At 29.7% G+C, this 19,951-nt stretch overlaps 1 protein-coding gene across 2 annotated transcripts in view; it reads left to right on the forward strand.

Moving 5' to 3' along the window:
* LOC111640365 (protein PFC0760c-like) overlaps positions 1 to 19,951 on the forward strand; it is a 40,444-nt gene that overhangs the window by 4,110 nt on the left and 16,383 nt on the right. For both annotated transcript variants that reach the window (XM_023386380.1, XM_023386381.1), the window contains exons 2-5: positions 936 to 966; positions 7,799 to 7,849; positions 8,068 to 8,129; positions 9,447 to 9,499. In XM_023386380.1, the coding sequence (XP_023242148.1) occupies positions 936 to 966; positions 7,799 to 7,849; positions 8,068 to 8,129; positions 9,447 to 9,499 (197 nt within the window). The remainder of the gene's footprint in view (positions 1 to 935; positions 967 to 7,798; positions 7,850 to 8,067; positions 8,130 to 9,446; positions 9,500 to 19,951) is intronic.

Raw genomic sequence — 19,951 nt, forward strand, 5'->3', positions numbered from 1 at the left:
TCCTAGGCTGTCCTATATGTGCGAGCGAAAAATTTTGTGTGTTTTTGCAGATAATTTTTGTGAATTGTGTATATTTGCATTTTTTACCTGATACTTACCCTCTTGTATTTAAAAACATAAGTATTTTATTTGGGTCATTTGAATCGTTCTTGTATATTGTCAGTAGTAAAGATGAATAGCAATAGGAAAAACAGTTTTTGAATTGAATTTCAGATTGAAATTACAAAATTATACGGGTGCATGATATAAGTTTTAATCCATTCCCACGTGAAAACAGATGATTATTCAGAAATCAGAATTTGGAAAACTCATAAGCGTAATTGATGGAGAGTGAATTCAACAGTAAAGAATTGGCAAAAAAGGTGCCCAATTGTCTAGCTTTACATGAACAAATTATGTTGTCGATTTTACAGGATTTTTCCTTAAAGTTTAAAATGCCAGTAATTTTTGCGGGACAATGTGTTCATTTACATTAATTTGATATTTTACTTGTGATTAAATGAAATAAAATTAGAATTGTATTAATAAGTCTAATTTTCTTTATTTCGATCTTTAAATTATTAAAGTCTCACTTTGTCTTATATACGAGTAAATACTGTATATTAGTTCTGTCCTGTTGATAACATGCTTATCAATTTCTGGTCCTCATCTATTTTAAAGTGTGCCACTGATGGTTTAAATGGTCACGTGTTTGATTACTATATTTCTACTTTATTCTAATCTCAAACTGTGTTTTTCTAGCTACTTAAATAGCTGGGTAAAAGTAGTTTCATGAATAATAATCTTATACAATCTATTTGCTTTGTTAATCATGTAGTCATATACTGTATACCTTTAAAAATTTACACTATGTTGAAAAAAAGCAAGCCGATGTATTTAAATACAGATTTTCTTGATACAGAAATAATATTTTAATGGTGTTGAATATATTTCAGGTCTAATCCACCAGGGAAAAGAAGATCTTCGGTAAAGTTTATTTTTAATAATCTAAACATTTTTAAAGTAGTAAGGATATAAAAATATATTGATTTATTTTGAAAAAATTTTATAAGTATATTCTTAATGTAATTTAATGTTAAAGATGTTCACAAAATATAAGGTTAGTACTTAAATTACATTTTAAATCTTGCTACAAATATCTGAATAACAAGTATATTTTTAGAAATAATTTTTAATAAATAGAATATTATTATTTATTTCTATTATAGAATTATTACATAGATTTTTTATTAATGTTTTTTTATATGCATGCATGCATACATACACACCCTCACACTTGTGATCTGAAACAGACAACAGGAGACTCAACCCTACAAATCAGCCATTCAGTGACTTTCTCCACACTTTCCTGTCCAGACACACACCTTTTGCTTCAGACACGTTCATGCCTCTTCTAGCACACTTTCCAATTTTTTCTGACTCAACTTGTTTTTTTAAATACTCATCCACTTGTTCCAATTAAGACTTGTTCTCGGTCTTCCCCTACCATGCTTTCTATCCATCCTTCTGATGTATAATCTCTTCAACAATTCTTCTCCTTTCATTCCCTCAAAGTGACCAAACCATCCTAGAACTTATTTACTCATATTTTGAACCACACACTTTCACACGACATTATTTCAGAACTTGTTCTATTTCTCATATAGTCTTTCCTTGTTATGCTCGACACTACTATAAATATCTTATTTGCCATGCAGTGATGTGACGCTTGTGACTTTTCTGCCATACATGAGCAAATACAGACATGACAGCACTCCCTTAAGGTGGACACATGTTAAGGAAATCCTTTGAGAAAAAGCTGTGCAGGCCTGGCCTTGAGGAATTCCTGCTAGTGTGTGGGGAAAAAACTACAGTTTCGGCACAGGCTGCCAGAGTAGAAACGAAAAACCATTTGATTTTCCTGCACAGTTTTGGACTTCGCAGGCCAACCATAACGTTCAGTTGTGAGGCCTCTAAGTAATGAGAACAATGTCTCATGAATGTTTGGAAGAATTATTTTCTATAACCTTATTAACTTTTGTTATTTATAACCTGAAAAATTAATTTTTTAGGTTATAAATTATTTTCAGATCAAAAATTTTTCGAGTAAATTAAAATTATAAAATTAAAATTATAAATAATTTTAATATTTAGAAAACTTCTCAATTCATTTCTTCAGTTTTCATAAAACATCATTTTCTTTTACATTTTATTACAATTTATTGTTTTAATATCCAAATAAATTAAAACATGACAATTTGAAATAATATTTTAACAATATGACAAAGTAAAATAGGGAATTTTTTCTTCTATCTGTCCACCTTTAAATAAAAATAATTCTCTATACGTTGAGAAATAATTTAATAAGTTTTGTAACTTACTATGTTCGATCCAGCCAGTTATATCTGATGGTTTTTCGTCTATAAAATTTAATTCGTGAATTTTTTTGGTAGTAAAATCGACTTGCCATTGATCTTTCACTGATAATTGATGCTTTTTAACAAAATTTATAGCCCAAGATTTCTCTTGAAAAATTAATTTTGTGATCTGAAATAATTCCATTAAAAATTATTCATATGAAAAATTAATTTTGTGATCAGTGCTACCCATACCACTACTACTATTATTTACACCATAGACTTCTATGCACATGTTTTTCCCTCAAGTTTTAATACAATTTGTTTTCAATAAATATCCAAGAACAGCCAGTACATCGTCATCAGATGCATGGCCAACTGACTAACAGAGATTTTCCTCCTTGTGTGGGCGATAGGAAATTCTGAATTTCCTCAAGGCCAGGCCTGCACAGTTATTCCTCAGAGGATTTCCTTAACGTGTGTGGTCACCTTAAATTATACAATCATTTGTACCTCTTTGGGCATATTTTTCTCCCTCATAAATTTATTCATTGCACCTACTATCTACACTCCTGCATTTATTCTTCTGGTGATTTTACCATCTATCCTTCCATTCCCATCATGCTTCCCAAATATACAAATTCATTTACTTGTTCCAGTTGTTCATCACCCAGCTAAATTATGTAATTCTTTTACTCACCTTTGCATTCAAACACAATAGTTTTACTAATATTCACTTTCAGCATATATTCCTCACATGCCTCTTCAAGATTAGATACAAGAATGTGAAGTTTTCCAAGCTTTCTGCTAACAGTACAGTGTCATCTGCATACAACAAATGACAGACTTGTTCATTTCCAATTCTCATTCCATATTCATGTACTTGGGATTTCCTCATGCATGCATTCATGAAAACATTTAACAGTCTAGGGAACATAATATACTCTTGTCTTACGCTCTCCTCAATTGTAAATTTCTCTGACACTTTGCCATCTACATGTAAACTTGCTCTGCTATTTTCATACATTGCTCTCACACATCTAACAAGTACAGATAACCCCCGTATAACACAGGAGCTACGTTCCAAAAAATTGCCATGTTATGCGAATTCGTGTTATACGAAACAAAGAACTAGTGCAAAAAGGGGGGTTAGGTTCCAAAAATTAAAAACCATGCTGTTAAATCCTTATTTAAATCAGATTTATTATTCATTTTTTTCATAGGTAAAATATTTATTATTTAAGTAAATATTTTACCAGAGGATTATTCATCCTATATGATGATCTAAGCATGAACATCATCAACTGGTAATAGTGTTTGGGTGCGTTCGTTAATAGCAGTCGCTCTGCAATGGGAGTGCGCTGCTGTTTGTAGGCATTTTGGAATGACGGTGAAAGAAAGATGATGCTGCCCGCACTATCGATAGTATCGTGATGGAGGAATCTATAATTCTAAAATGTGCTTTTAGAGGCAAGAGAAGGGTCCCAATTGTAAAATTTAACCATTAAATGGATTATTTGCTGAAAGAGCATTCAAAGTAGCCACGAAAACAATTAGAATGCTTGCACTGAGTTATGCGGAGGTATAAAAGAACGCACCCTTGATTACATTTCATGTTGTACGAGGGTTTTACCCAATTCCCGAACCGTGTTACAGTGAATCCGTGCTATAAAAGCACTGTGTTATACAGGGAATGTTCCCAATTCTCAAACCGTGTTAGAGTGAATACGTGCTATAGAAGTGCCGTGTTATACAGCGGGTTACCTGTAATTAGTTTATCTCACTTGATCAGATAATGCCACAATTTCTTCCTATTCATTCTATTATATTCTTTGAAGTCAGCTTCTCAGTTTTGTCAACCAACATTTGCATAAACACTAGTGATGGGATGATTAATCAGAATTGGAAAACTTGGGCATTTTTCGGAAATCTCATCAAGATTTCCGTTTCTTCCACATTTAACAAGAAAATTAATTATTTGTTTCAGTCAAAGATTAAAAATTTTTTAAATTGCGATATTAACAATTAAGTATGAATTATATTTTTCCCAGGATTACTTACATATTTGCACTGTAATGATCATACAAAAAACTTAATATAGGTTTTTAAACAATATCTTGTTGGTCATTTTAAAGAAGATTTATGTTTTATCTTTGTGTTGTATATCATCTATCTCTGGTTGGATATAAGAAAAGGATTAAATTTACCCAAAATTTTTTGTATGGACATTACAGTGTAAAAATTAAGCATTACTTTATTTGAAACTTTCATATTGACAAAGCAGAGTATATGAGGTGGTGTCTGTTGCAGTGGACTTTTCTTTCATGTAGTCGGAGTGATGAGAGATTGTATTCAGTTTGTACTAATTGTCCTCCTTTTAGGGGAGATAGGGTTGCCACCTGGCCTATATTGGCTTGGCTTGACCAACAAATTCAAATCAAGGCTGGCAGTTGACAAAAAATATTTAAGTGTCAGCAGTGTTTATATTTTAATCAAAAAGAATATTATATAAAATTATTTTTAATATTTAGTATGTTTACTTATAATGATAAAATGCTTGAAAAACACCTTAAATACTTTTTTCAGCAACACTTTAAAGGAAAGCTTTTGACCTCTCTTCATAAGTCTGTGTCATGTTTAACAACTGTCTTCTTGAATAGTTTGAATCTTTTTGTTAAACTTGAAAATACAGACCTATGAAAAGGATCAAAAGCTTTTGTTTAATTTAAAGTGTTGCTGAAAAAAGTGTTTAAGGTGTTTTTTCAGGCTAAATTAATTTCAGCTTATATAGAAGTGTTTTTGTTATGATTCACAGATGAATCAGAATTGCACAAATTGCATTTGTTATAAATAAAAATAATTGTTTACAATAAGTATACTGCTATTTTGAGTTTTAAAAATTGATTTTTCAAGATGAGACAGTCTAGATATTCATGGCTCAAGTGAATGAATTCAAAAATTGGTTAACTCTTGATGATGATATGTTTGTTTAGCATATGTTGTATCATTTTTACTGAACTTCATTTAGTATTAAATATGATGGACTTAAAGCATTTACAAGGCATACCAATTGCAAGAAGCATTAAAAATAAGCACATCTCCTTATTTACCATTTCCCTTTTCCCAATCATAGCATCGGCCAATGAAGTAGTTTCCAAAGATGGCAACCCTAAGTGATACAATGGGATAGTTTCTTGAGTAAAAGGGAATTATCTATAATTTATTTAAATTTAGTGTTGCAATATTAACTTTATTTGAAGTAAGAATACAAATTTGCTTTATAGTACATAATAAAAGCATGCATATCCATATATAAATGGAGAAGTTTTGGGTTTCTTTCGAAAGATTGATTCTCAATTTTCCAATTATTTTTCATTTTTAAGCTTAATGTTTATTAATTAATAAATGTGCCGTGCTGGTAATGTAAATTGTTAATTTTTTAAACAAAAATAAACTTTAGAAACTAATTAAAAGAATTGAATTGGGAGTTTTCAGTGTATTCGGGAAAAATTTTGGTATCGTCCCATCACTAATAAGCACTTTCCAGGTATGCTCAGCAAGTTTATGCCACAGAAGTTCTTGCAATCTGTCCTTTCACCTTTTCCCTTGTATGTCAGAACTGTCACAATATTGTGAGGCTCTGGAAATGTCTTAAAACCACGCTAAAATCTAAAAATCACTAAATTTGTTAATATTGTAAAATATAATTTTTACGTCCATAAAAAGAAATATTAATTATTATAGTGGGGGCAAACCCCTGTTCTCAGAAAATAAACAAAGGAAAACTATACAATGCAAGTCCTAAAATTAACTATCTCCAGTTGGGATGAAATTAAATGTCGATTTTGATTCATTCTGTGATCTGGGTTCAGATCTTATTACACTTAGTAATGAGTGATGATCACGTAGAAAATGGGGGTGAGGAAATATATGTTGCATCATTTTTTCTGAACCTCATTTAGTATTAATTTTGAATCAAAACCAAAGTGGTTGATCAAGGATCTAAGATGATAAAAACTCTGATATCAAAGACAAAAGAGCTTCTCCCTTAGTGTTCTCACAGTGCTATACCTTATTTGGTTGCCTTCTCCACTTCACCCTCGACACTCTGCTGAACTGACTTTGACATCTCTCTGGTCTTTTGACATTTACCCTGGGATAGTCAACATGAACAAATCTTTCCATCAGAACTCTCTCTCAACAGGAGGAACTGAAGATTTATAGACATGCTCTACACCCTGAGCATTATTTCTGTAAGCATGATTTGGTGTCTAAATAAATCAGGATAATCAATATTATGTTATATAAATAAATAAAATATATATATATATATATAGTATACTCTTACATAATTTTTAAAAGACATCTTTCTCCATTTATTTATGAGCAAAATATATGTAAAATTTTTAATATTTTTAAATAAATATTTTATATTTACAGTTTTATCAACCCCCTAAGGGCTTAATACTGATTCAATTGGAAAACTCTGCCATAGTAGTTCACCATTTGCACTTTGCATACAGGATACATTTGTCTTTCTGTTGCCAAGTATAATTTTCATTTGCACCCAAAACATTTTCTTTAAATGTCTCTTGCAAGTGCTCAGTTCATTCTTTCATTCTGTTTTTACTTTCTTTAATGACTCATGCAGCTTTTTTCTTCACTCTGTACTCATTTTCACTCTCATTGCCATTCAGTCTGCCTATGTATGCAGGCTTTTTCTTTTTCACTGCTTGCTCAACTCTGTCATTCCTTCATACAGTCACTCTCTTATGGCCTACTCTTGTCACACCTCATACCTCTTTTGCTGCTGCTATAATTCAAGATTGCAAGTGCTTCCAAACCTCCTCCACATTTTTCATTTTCTCACTTTTGCCAGTTTCAATTCAACATACTCTTTATACACATTTTTTCTACTCATTAGGCACTGTTTTCACTCATTGCAGAGCCACCTTTTCTTCTTTTTCCATCACCCAATCTTCAATTGCATCCTTGATACCACTAAGTAATGGTCCAAGCCACAGTCAGCTTGTCTCATAATTCTTATATCTTCCACTGCATCTCTGAATCTATCATCATATGCAACAAAATCTATTAAGCTTCTCCGACCTTTTTGTATGACTTTCCACGTGTACTGATGAATGGTCTTGTGATTGTGTGGAAAAAAGGTATTGGACACCGTTTTTCTATACAATCACACTCTGAAAGTCTCTTTCCACACAGAGCTCAATTAATTGCTCTTCATTATTGTTCACCCAAGGATCATCATACAGACCCAGCACTCTCACACTTCTCTTCACACTCACCCATTCATTTATATCTCCAGTTAGAATCATACACTTATCCAAGACATCTTGTAACTTTTTCCAAATTTATTATAGAATATTTATTTATTTCTAAAATAATTATTTTGTGGTTTTATTATCTTTTTTAAAATTAAGCATTTTGTTTATTTTTTTTAGATACTTAAGCCAGTATCAAGAGCACCTTTACAAGAACTGGATTGCAATAGTGTAAGAGTGAATTATAAAACAACAATAATGATAATAAAGGATATTTAATTTTTTAATTTGAGTTTTACAGCCCTTCTTTCCTCCTCCTGAAATTTTATTTATGCATTTATAAATAATAATAGTTTTCATAATTTTCTTATTTTAGTAGTAGAACTGTTCATAAGCTTAAAATGTTTATATTTATTGTGAATTTTTAATATTAATTATTAAATTGATAGAATAAAGACAAAGAAACTAGACGATCAAGACGAGTCAGTTTTGCAGATACTTGTCAGATAAAGTAAGTGTCATGAACACATTGTTGAATTGTGAAATTTTCATATTTGTTGTTTAATTAATTTAGTTTTAATTAATTTTTATCAAAATGTATATTTTAAGAAAGTATATTGATAAATATACTTTCTTAAAATTTTATAAATTTTTATAAAATTTTAATAACTATATTGATAAATATACTTTCTTAAAATTCTTCAAAATCCTCAAACTTTTTCTGTTTTTCACTATTTTTTTTAAATGTTTATATAATATATTTATATTAAATTTAGTTAAAATAGAAAACAAACTAATAAGATTATAAAATGTGTGATAGGTATAAAAAATGAATTTTATAATTATTATAAAATTTTAAAATAATTGAAGAGGGTTTTATTATAATTGAAAATAATATTTTAAAGCAACGGTTCCCAACCTTTTTCGGGTGGCGACCCCCTTTTTATAAAAGCCAAGTGACCCGCGACCCCGATACAATTGAAAAAGGTATTTTTAATAAGGTAATTAAAAAAACAATGAAATTAGTTTTTTAGTATAATTTTATTTTAAATTATGTTTAATAATTAATTTAATGAGATGGTTGAAATTGCATGTATTATTAACCAGCCTCAAAATTCGCGGGTGAGATTTTGTTAACGCCAACCTCATGTCATTCTCAACATTTAATTTATTCCTCTCAAAACTCTCAACACATGTTTCAACCAACTGTGACAGAATAGCGTACCCAGATTACACTTATTTTAATTTTTTAAAAATATATGAAATTATTCAAACTTTAAGACACCATTAAAAATAAATATTGCATTATAGTGAAAATTTTGTTTTAGTTTACTGCATAAGTTGACGACCCCACAGAAAACCTGTCGTGACCCCCTTCTGGGTCGCGACCCATAGGTTGGGAACCCGTGTTATAAAGGGTGCTACATTTTGTGAAATGATTTATTTTCAAACTAATATAAAACTTTATTACTTGTTAGTTTGATACAAAATAGTAAAAGCTTACTGGAAAATATGTTGAGGAAAGTCTGGAAAAGTCAGAAATTTGACAGTTGAGTAAAAAGACAGAACTGAAGCTGTGTAACTAACTGATGTTTATAATAGATAAAATTGATTTAATTTTCTTTATTTTTTTGTTTAAATTAGTTTGACATTTACATATTTTGCATTCATAAGGATTATAAGAATTTTAAAAAAATGAAAATACAATGTATATTAAATATTATTATGTTTTGTATAATTTTTATTTATTTTACACTCATAAATTTTAATTAATATTAACTGAAATTAGTTTAGCAAATTTTTTGAATGATTCATATTATAATTTCAGAGAAGTTGTTTTTAGCCATAGTGGTATAACAGAATTCAATTTGACAAGAGAGAGTAAGTATTTTGTTTTTATATATATTCATAATGTTATACCATTTTTAAGAAATTTATTGTTTTGTGTAACAATTATCATTTTGCCAGGCTTTATCAAAAATATAAATTTTATAAATATTTAATGGACTAATTGGGGAAGAGTTATCTGCTATTACTAAAAGTCCATTAAATCGAATATATTTTAAAAACAAATATTAATAACAAACTTACAATGTACAAGATTTATTAAAATGTTGTTAAATTATATACAGTGGGTGATCGGTTAACGAACATAATCCGTTCCAAGACTTTGTTCGCTATCCGAATTGTTCATTAACCGATTATCGATTTACCATAGGTTTTAATGGGAATTTAATTAATTTGTTCTGGAGAAACCCAAAAATAAAAAATATATACTTTCTTACTATGTTTATTTATATGTAATAATAAAAATACATCCATACACAATCTTGTGTTTTTATTAATCATGTTTTTCTGTTTGAAAGGGTTAAAGAATCTGTCTAATGTCGATTGCTTTTCTCTCTTCTTCAGGATTTTTCGTAGGTAATTAATAGCATTGCAATTGTAGAATTCCCCAAGCCTCAACCTGGTTTGGATGCCATTCTAAGACTGTTGTTCTTACATCCTCATACTTCTTCAAAGGATCTTTAATAACAGATATCGGCATTAATCCTGTTTTTTTTATAATAAAACTTATCTCGCCAAGTTTCTTGGTGTTCTTCATTCAAGAGTTCTTGGCGTTCTTCTGTTGTCAGATCCGTTTCAGGTTTCATTATGAACTCTTCGATGTTCTTTATTTCTCAGATGTGATTTTTGTTACTCCTTTAGTTGCTTGAGTCTTCTTGATTATACAGTATTTTTCTTAAATATGATTGAACTGTGGCCTACTGTAGACCTGATAACGCCAAACTGCCCAGCAACATTAGGTATCTTCTGCCCACTCTCTACCTTTAATATTATACTCTCACCTTTCAAAAAGAAAAACAGACACAAAAATTAACGAATGCCTACCCTACAGTCTTGCGAATACATAAAAGAATTGTTTTGTCAGAAAAATAAAAGGCTGGAATTACAAGGGAGAGTTTCAAAGTTCGGAGGAATACTATCTGATCGGTATATACCGGCTTGAGCGTCGATTTCGACTTCTCCCACACTCCGAAAAGTTTTGAATTGTTGCCCGAAGATAAGGGAAGTCCAATAGGTATTCATTATTTTACGTCGCTTCTTCTTGTGTTTCTTCTGTGGGGTGTTCGTTATCCGATCATGTGTTCGTTGTCCGAACATAAAAATCTTTCGCGAAAGTGTTCGTTGTCCAAACATAAAAATCTTTCGCGAAAGTGTTCGTTATCCGATTTGTTCGTTAACCGATCACCCACTGTATATAGAATTCTGCCAGTATGATCCAATCCTTGCTTCTATTCATACTTAGAGAATATTCATTTTGTTCACTGATCATTTAAATTCAAATGTAAAGAAATAAAAAGTTTACAAAGTGATATATGCAGGTCATAAAATCACTCTATTTTTTTTTTTTCTTCAAGATAAATTTGCTTTTCTTGTTATTTTGTCTTTAAGTGTAAATGGAAAAAACCATAAAATAAGGTAAATATACACTATTTCCTTCCAATTGCAGATTTTTCATTATTACATATTCATAAAGTAAAGTACAATTTTTTTTTGTTGTTTTGTTTAATTCAGCAAGGTTTTTCTTATTCTTTCATCATCAACTGTTTTTGCAGTTAATGATGAAAGAATAAGAAAAACCTTGCTGAATTTCTTCACACGTGTCAGTGGATGACTTTTTGTGACCACGATTACCATGCAAGCACACCTTCTATCTTCTCAACATGTTACTATTACATACTCTCATTTGAGTACCTAATCTAATGTAACCTCTTCCAGTTTCTCATTTTCTTTTTCTCTTTTGTTACAGAGCTGTAATGGGTTACAGCAACATGTCAAGAAACAACTATGTCATGAGTGTCTTGGCACCCAACCTCTTCTTTCTGCAAAAAGGGGGAGATTTGCACTCAACAAGTCAAATCTATCAGTGTGTAACAGTAATTTGTGGTTGTGCACCAGAGACCACACTTAATGCAGGGCTTACATGGTAATGGTGATCGCAAACAATTGTCAGCTGACATATTGGAAGAAATTCAGGAGGCTTTTTCTCTAATTCCATTGTCAACTGCAAAAAAATCAATGGATCCTATCAGTGCATATTAGTAAAAGATCAGAAATGTGCAGAAATAGTTCACAATTATGGAGGTTACAAGTGAAAAAAACTAATGTTTCAAACATGAAATTTTAAAATAAAAATCATTTTTTATTTTAAAGAAAAAATAATAATTAAAAAATATAAAAAAATTAAACTTATTATTTGAAATTATTCTTATTAATAAATAATTAATAAGAATATTACAGTATATATACTTATATATTATTCTTATTTCTTATTAATTATTTACTACATATATATTTATTTATTGTAAATAAAAAGTATTAATTCTTTAATTTGCTATTTTCTTACATAATTTGACTATTTGAAAATTTTGCATTAGTTTTGTGGCATTGGATCTGGCAACAAAAGTATCTGTTGTATGTGTATAAGTAAAAGAATGGCACAAATTGCTTCAAAGAGTTTGACTGACATAAGCAAACAGCAAAAACGTAGGGTAATGTAATAGTAAATTATAAGCTTACTGTATTGGAAAACAATAGAAATTCATTACAATTAAGCAACTATCACTGTTTAGTTACTTAAATAATTATTACTAGTCTAAATATTATATCATTCATCAACACCAGCTAATGCTTGAATTTTGCACAAGCTGTATACAATTTATTGAATTGGGAAATTTATGGCATTTCTGTTTGGGACTGACTACATGCATTATAGTCTAATTCATTCTTCTGTTACTGTGCAATCAACTGCAGTATGTAAGTTTGGTTTTAAGTTAGTGCTTACATTTGGCATGCATCATTGTTTTCTGTTTTCTAACAGTCATTTTAATTTTTCTTTCTGACAGAACTGTTTTACAGTAAAACATGACAAGACAAAGTGCATGGTTAAGGATGAATGGCTTCATAAAACTGACTCAATGGTTTTGTGGTGTCATCTTGTGCCTTTGATCTTTTCTGTACATTGCGTACTTCTACTATCAGTGTATTTAGCAGAGGTTTTCCTGCAATCCTACAACATTTAGGATACAACAAACACTGAAAGAAATGCAATGCTGCCTTTGATCCCAAGTGATTAAGAATGACAACTATTCAGTTGCCTCAAAGTCTCTGCTGAAAGTATTCCCAATTTGTGTAATGGAAAATCAGGTACCAGTTCAGAGCAACTATCAGTTAACCTATCACTGATACAACTTTGTAATGTAAAAGTTGCTGCTTGTACTTCAGAACTTATTTGGACTATGAAAAAATACCCAGCAATTATTCATTTTCATCTTATGGTATAAAGGAGACAATGCCATATGCTCAATCTTCCAAAGAAATTTTCATTGTTGCATCAAAAAATTAGATACATGATCACTGAAGCTCTGGCCCCTTATTTCTTTGATCAAATGGTAGATGATGCTCAACATTTTACAGTATCAGTTATGATGACACATGCAACGTAGAAAACTGAAAAGAACTCCAAATTCTGATCAGATAGTGGTCAAAGCAAAGACATGAAATTGACTGCAGGCATCTCTAGACTTCATTTATTGGTCATTCAGATGCTGAAACAATTAAATAAAAAATTATGTTGGTCATTTAAACTGTACATCATGTCCTCTTGATAAATTACTTTTGATATAATGTTATGGTCCAAATATAAAAAACACATTGCATTTTCTAAAGCATATTCCTGAAAAGAAATCAGCTTAATTAATGAATGGTGTTTCATACAAGATAATTTCAGAATCTTTGAAATGTTCTACCATCAAAGCTGAACTTTATTTCAAAATATCTAGTACAGAGCTATTTACAAAATTTATTTAGCTGTTTCAGGGTCCCTTAATACATAATTTTATATGTGGATTGTTTAATCTGGTGTGATCTTTGTTGGGATGGATTTTAACCACTGAATGCATGAAAAGTATAGTGGAAGATAAACTACCATATGAAAGATGTCTGTTTGCAGCAAAGAATCTACTATTGAGAGAGAGATAACATTCAGCACAAATTTGAAAGAAGGTTGAATTCCTTGCAAAAAAAGATTCTTTCTTTCAAAAACCAGATGCAAAAGCACTACATGCTTGCACTTACTTATATACTTACTTGCACACTTGAAAAGTCACCAAGTGAGCTCAATGATATTAAAATCATTAAGGTGTTTGAACCATGTGAAAGAATTTTACAGAGAAGTTATACAGACATAATCAGGATTACAAAATGCTTACCATTTGATATTCCAATGGACATCTTACTTGACAAGTGGAAGCTACTTTAGTCGGAGCCTGAATGAGCTGATCAAAAGGAAGTTAATAGAATTGACCATTACTAGAAACATTTTTTTGGGTTACAGAATCCTGCTGGGATGCCAAAATACCCAAATGTGTCTAACATAGTCAAAACATTGTTGGCTCGTTCTCTTGACAATGCTGATGTTGAATGAGATTCCTCTATTTCTAGATGTGTTCTGACAGAATACAGAGCAGCAATGTTAGAATGAGTGATGAATTCATTGTTGGTAATAAGAGATGGAATAGTAATGCTTTTTTGGTGCCAATTACAAAAGAAATTACTTGACATAGTCCACAATCCACATTCTAGTTACAAAGCCTTTTTGGAGATGCAAAATAAATTGAAAGAAGAAAAAAAGACAGAAGAAAGAACAAGAACAAAGGGAAATAAAAGAAGAAAAGAAAGAGATACTTGAATTGGAGAGAAAATAATTGATACACTTGAAGCTGAGTTTAAGCAGTAAAAAAAAAAAAAGGAAGACAACATTCAGAGAAAAGTAAGGGCTAGAATGTTTAAAGAAGCTAGTAATTGATTACAAAAGGCAATTAAACAAAACAATGTTGTAAAAATTTATCTTACTCGGGTATGTTTGAAGGTATGAGAAAAGTTCAAACTGAAGAAGAGGAAAGTACNTTAGAAATCAACAACCATCGCTTGATCTTGGATGCACTATTGAATAAGACAATGTCCTTTCTCTGATTGTTGTGTGTTACTAATGGCAAAAATTCTAATATTTTCATGGTTTATGTATTTTATGAATATATCAAAAAGTTTAAATGTAAAAGTTATTTCAAATGAAAATAATTTTTAGATATACTTTTTAATTAAGATTATAATGAAACTTTTATATTTTATTTAATAAGATTATATATTTAATCTAACTCAAACTCTAAAATAAAGAGAAACAACTGTGTAATGCATAAAAATAATTTAGGTATTGTTATTATCTTCGAATATTTTTTGTACTAAAGTTTCTAAATAAGTTATTTTTTAAATATGATGTTAACTGATTTAAAATACAAATAAATACAAAATGACAAAAAATTGTATCTTGTTCCATAAATATAAAAATTCTGATATGATATTTCATTTCGATTTGAAGCATAAACTTGATCTCATTAAATTAGTATTATCACACTTATAAAACAAAAAAATTGTATTATATTAAATACAAATAATTTGGAAGAAATTTCAGCAAAGATTAATAAATACAACCGAAATGATAATCACAAATTGTATTCTGTAGCCGTACGATAAAAATAAAAATTCTCTATTGTTAAATTCTATTTTCTACCAGAAATTAGAATTATATAAATTGAACTCTTATAACCTATCTTGAACATTGTTTTGATTTTGATAGAAAATTGTTTGACAATAGGTACAAGAACTATACTATTATCTATTAATAAAACCTGCCATCTTTTATTACTTTTTAATTTTCTTTACATCATGATCTTATCTTTTCTTTTTTTACGCCCGTTAATGATAAAAAAAAAATTCTTAGCAAAAGATAAGCGATGAATGAAAAGAGTTCGGTATTTTGATTCCAATCGTTATCTTTATATCTAGAGGTTGTTCACTTTTGATTGATTCAATCAATTATTTTTTCTTTTAGTCGTTTATTTATTTAAATCTTTCGAGTCTGAAACTATCTTAATTAATATGAAACATAATTTCATCTATTTTAGACTTCTTATAGGCCTAATTTGAATTTCCATGTTATCACCAAATATACAAACTCAATAGAATTAATTGAATATTTGTTTATAAATAAGAAACTACTAAAACACGTAATATTTAAAAAAAATATATTTATGATCAAAATCAATATAGTAAAAATATTTTTATTTGACAAAAGAAGTTTTGTAATAAGAAGTTATATAATAGATTACATATACAAAATTATAATTAACGTTTAAAAACAAAGCATTTTTAATTTAAAAAGTGACAAGTATATACACAATTTTCAGTAAACTGTTTAGTATTGTTTTAATACTATAGTTGAATGAATTAAATGTTCTCGCATTTAATAATATCTTTCATTCGTAGCCATATTCATAACAGTGACTTTATATTAAGTAGAATGTACAGAAAAAATGTTTACTTTGATACCGATCGAAATCGTAAATAAGATCCATCTTCTTTAATGCTTTTTGATTAAATTCTCATTGCAAAATTTTTCACAAATCACACTTCCTAAATTGGTTATATTCATCAAAAATTGAAACATTTTAATTTTGTCAAATTCTTTAGGTATGTGTAGACTGAAGGAATAGAATTTTACTAAGCTATTTCGTTGCAGTGTAAATTTATCTTCGTAGTTAATAGTGAATTATTAAAAAATAATTTACGATGAAAGAGAACTATTCAAAATTTTATTGATCGAAAGCCATTTTTATTTCAGATTACCATATCAGATGGTCTTGAATATAATTCACCAGACTTTCAGATTAAAATATTTTCAAATATAAGAGAACAAATATTCTTCACCTTTTCGTGCATATTTTGTTATGTATTAGCGGTCTTCAATAATGGTCTCTCCGGAAACTTTACTCCTAATAGCCGTGAATATCTTATCTTAGCTATTGTAATTAAGTAACATTTATACACAATTCTAAATTTATTTATTTATAAAATAATTCAATATAGTTTCCTTTTATCTTGTTAATAAATAATAACAAAATTTATACAAGTTTAAATTTTAAATAGCAAATAACTAGGAAGAAGAATTAGATAAATACTAGAGATAAAATCGTTTTCTTTCATTTTCTTCAGCAGTATGTTATAGCTTCATGTGAACCAGGCAAATTTCAATTAGGGAGCCCCACGTGCAGTGTTCACTTCATACATTTTTTCTTCGGGAGAATTTTTGAGGAATCTCTCGGTATCTATTTGCATTCAACACTATCCATGCAAAATAAAAAAAAAAACCTAAAGAACAATTTTAGTTAAATTTCATTAAAAATAAAACAAAACAAAACTAGATATATACATTTATGAACAATTAAATGTAATCCCCAAGAAAACTTCATAAATAATACACTTAATTAAATTAGTATGTACGTTTTTGCACCAAATAATTGATTAATTAAACAATAATTAGAATAATATTTTCAGTACTAGACAATATAATTGTTGTTATATGTTTTTTCTGTTAGGATTCAGTGATTGAAATTGAAAATGAAGATGATAAAACAATAATTAGAATAATAATTTCAGTACTAGACAATATAATTGTTGTTATATGTTTTTTCTGTTAGGATTCAGTGATTGAAATTGAAAATGAAGATGATAATCTTAACGGCAGCCATACAAAGTAAGTTTATTTTATTATTTAATAAGTGATGGTACTTATAAAATTGTTACAGTAATACCTGTCTATGACAACCACCCACGGTTTCTTCAAAAAGTGGTCTTTTAGACAGGTTGTCCTGTAATAACATATTTCTGTATGTATTTTGCACACTTTTTAGCCATTTCTACTAAAAAGCAAAACTCGAGGTGAGCAAAAATAAGCAAATTTTTTCAACAATAGAGATATTTTATTCTTATCGGATAACCCAATTTACAGGAGTCGTGATATTATAAGACATATTTAATACCAATATTTTGAAGATTAATACAATCATATTTTCTCAATTATAATGCGCACACTTTTTTTTTTGACTTAAATCGACTCTGTTCTTTTAGTTTGCTCCTCAGTTACATGTATTACGTCATCAATAAACAAGNCTATTTTCTTACATAATTTGACTATTTGAAAATTTTGCATTAGTTTTGTGGCATTGGATCTGGCAACAAAAGTATCTGTTGTATGTGTATAAGTAAAAGAATGGCACAAATTGCTTCAAAGAGTTTGACTGACATAAGCAAACAGCAAAAACGTAGGGTAATGTAATAGTAAATTATAAGCTTACTGTATTGGAAAACAATAGAAATTCATTACAATTAAGCAACTATCACTGTTTAGTTACTTAAATAATTATTACTAGTCTAAATATTATATCATTCATCAACACCAGCTAATGCTTGAATTTTGCACAAGCTGTATACAATTTATTGAATTGGGAAATTTATGGCATTTCTGTTTGAGACTGACTACATGCATTATAGTCTAATTCATTCTTCTGTTACTGTGCAATCAACTGCAGTATGTAAGTTTGGTTTTAAGTTAGTGCTTACATTTGGCATGCATCATTGTTTTCTGTTTTCTAACAGTCATTTTAATTTTTCTTTCTGACAGAACTGTTTTACAGTAAAACATGACAAGACAAAGTGCATGGTTAAGGATGAATGGCTTCATAAAACTGACTCAATGGTTTTGTGGTGTCATCTTGTGCCTTTGATCTTTTCTGTACATTGCGTACTTCTACTATCAGTGTATTTAGCAGAGGTTTTCCTGCAATCCTACAACATTTAGGATACAACAAACACTGAAAGAAATGCAATGCTGCCTTTGATCCCAAGTGATTAAGAATGACAACTATTCAGTTGCCTCAAAGTCTCTGCTGAAAGTTTTCCCAATTTGTGTAATGGAAAATCAGGTACCAGTTCAGAGCAACTATCAGTTAACCTATCACTGATACAACTTTGTAATGTAAAAGTTGCTGCTTGTACTGCAGAACTTATTTGGACTATGAAAAAATACCCAGCAATTATTCATTTTCATCTTATGGTATAAAGGAGACAATGCCATATGCTCAATCTTCCAAAGAAATTTTCATTGTTGCATCAAAAAATTAGATACATGATCACTGAAGCTCTGGCCCCTTATTTCTTTGATCAAATGGTAGATGATGCTCAACATTTTACAGTATCAGTTATGATGACACATGCAACGTAGAAAACTGAAAAGAACTCCAAATTCTGATCAGATAGTGGTCAAAGCAAAGACATGAAATTGACTGCAGGCATCTCTAGACTTCATTTATTGGTCATTCAGATGCTGAAACAATTAAATAAAAAATTATGTTGGTCATTTAAACTGTACATCATGTCCTCTTGATAAATTACTTTTGATATAATGTTATGGTCCAAATATAAAAAACACATTGCATTTTCTAAAGCATATTCCTGAAAAGAAATCAGCTTAATTAATGAATGGTGTTTCATACAAGATAATTTCAGAATCTTTGAAATGTTCTACCATCAAAGCTGAACTTTATTTCAAAATATCTAGTACAGAGCTATTTACAAAATTTATTTAGCTGTTTCAGGGTCCCTTAATACATAATTTTATATGTGGATTGTTTAATCTGGTGTGATCTTTGTTGGGATGGATTTTAACCACTGAATGCATGAAAAGTATAGTGGAAGATAAACTACCATATGAAAGATGTCTGTTTGCAGCAAAGAATCTACTATTGAGAGAGAGATAACATTCAGCACAAATTTGAAAGAAGGTTGAATTCCTTGCAAAAAAAGATTCTTTCTTTCAAAAACCAGATGCAAAAGCACTACATGCTTGCACTTACTTATATACTTACTTGCACACTTGAAAAGTCACCAAGTGAGCTCAATGATATTAAAATCATTAAGGTGTTTGAACCATGTGAAAGAATTTTACAGAGAAGTTATACAGACATAATCAGGATTACAAAATGCTTACCATTTGATATTCCAATGGACATCTTACTTGACAAGTGGAAGCTACTTTAGTCGGAGCCTGAATGAGCTGATCAAAAGGAAGTTAATAGAATTGACCATTACTAGAAACATTTTTTTGGGTTACAGAATCCTGCTGGGATGCCAAAATACCCAAATGTGTCTAACATAGTCAAAACATTGTTGGCTCGTTCCCTTGACAATGCTGATGTTGAATGAGATTCCTCTATTTCTAGATGTGTTCTGACAGAATACAGAGCAGCAATGTTAGAATGAGTGATGAATTCATTGTTGGTAATAAGAGATGGAATAGTAATGCTTTTTTGGTGCCAATTACAAAAGAAATTACTTGACATAGTCCACAATCCACATTCTAGTTACAAAGCCTTT

The sequence above is a fragment of the Centruroides sculpturatus genome, unplaced genomic scaffold, assembly GCF_000671375.1.
Source record: "Centruroides sculpturatus isolate CEXI.00-Female unplaced genomic scaffold, Cexi_2.0 scaffold1261, whole genome shotgun sequence".
NCBI classification, from domain to species: domain Eukaryota; kingdom Metazoa; phylum Arthropoda; class Arachnida; order Scorpiones; family Buthidae; genus Centruroides; species Centruroides sculpturatus.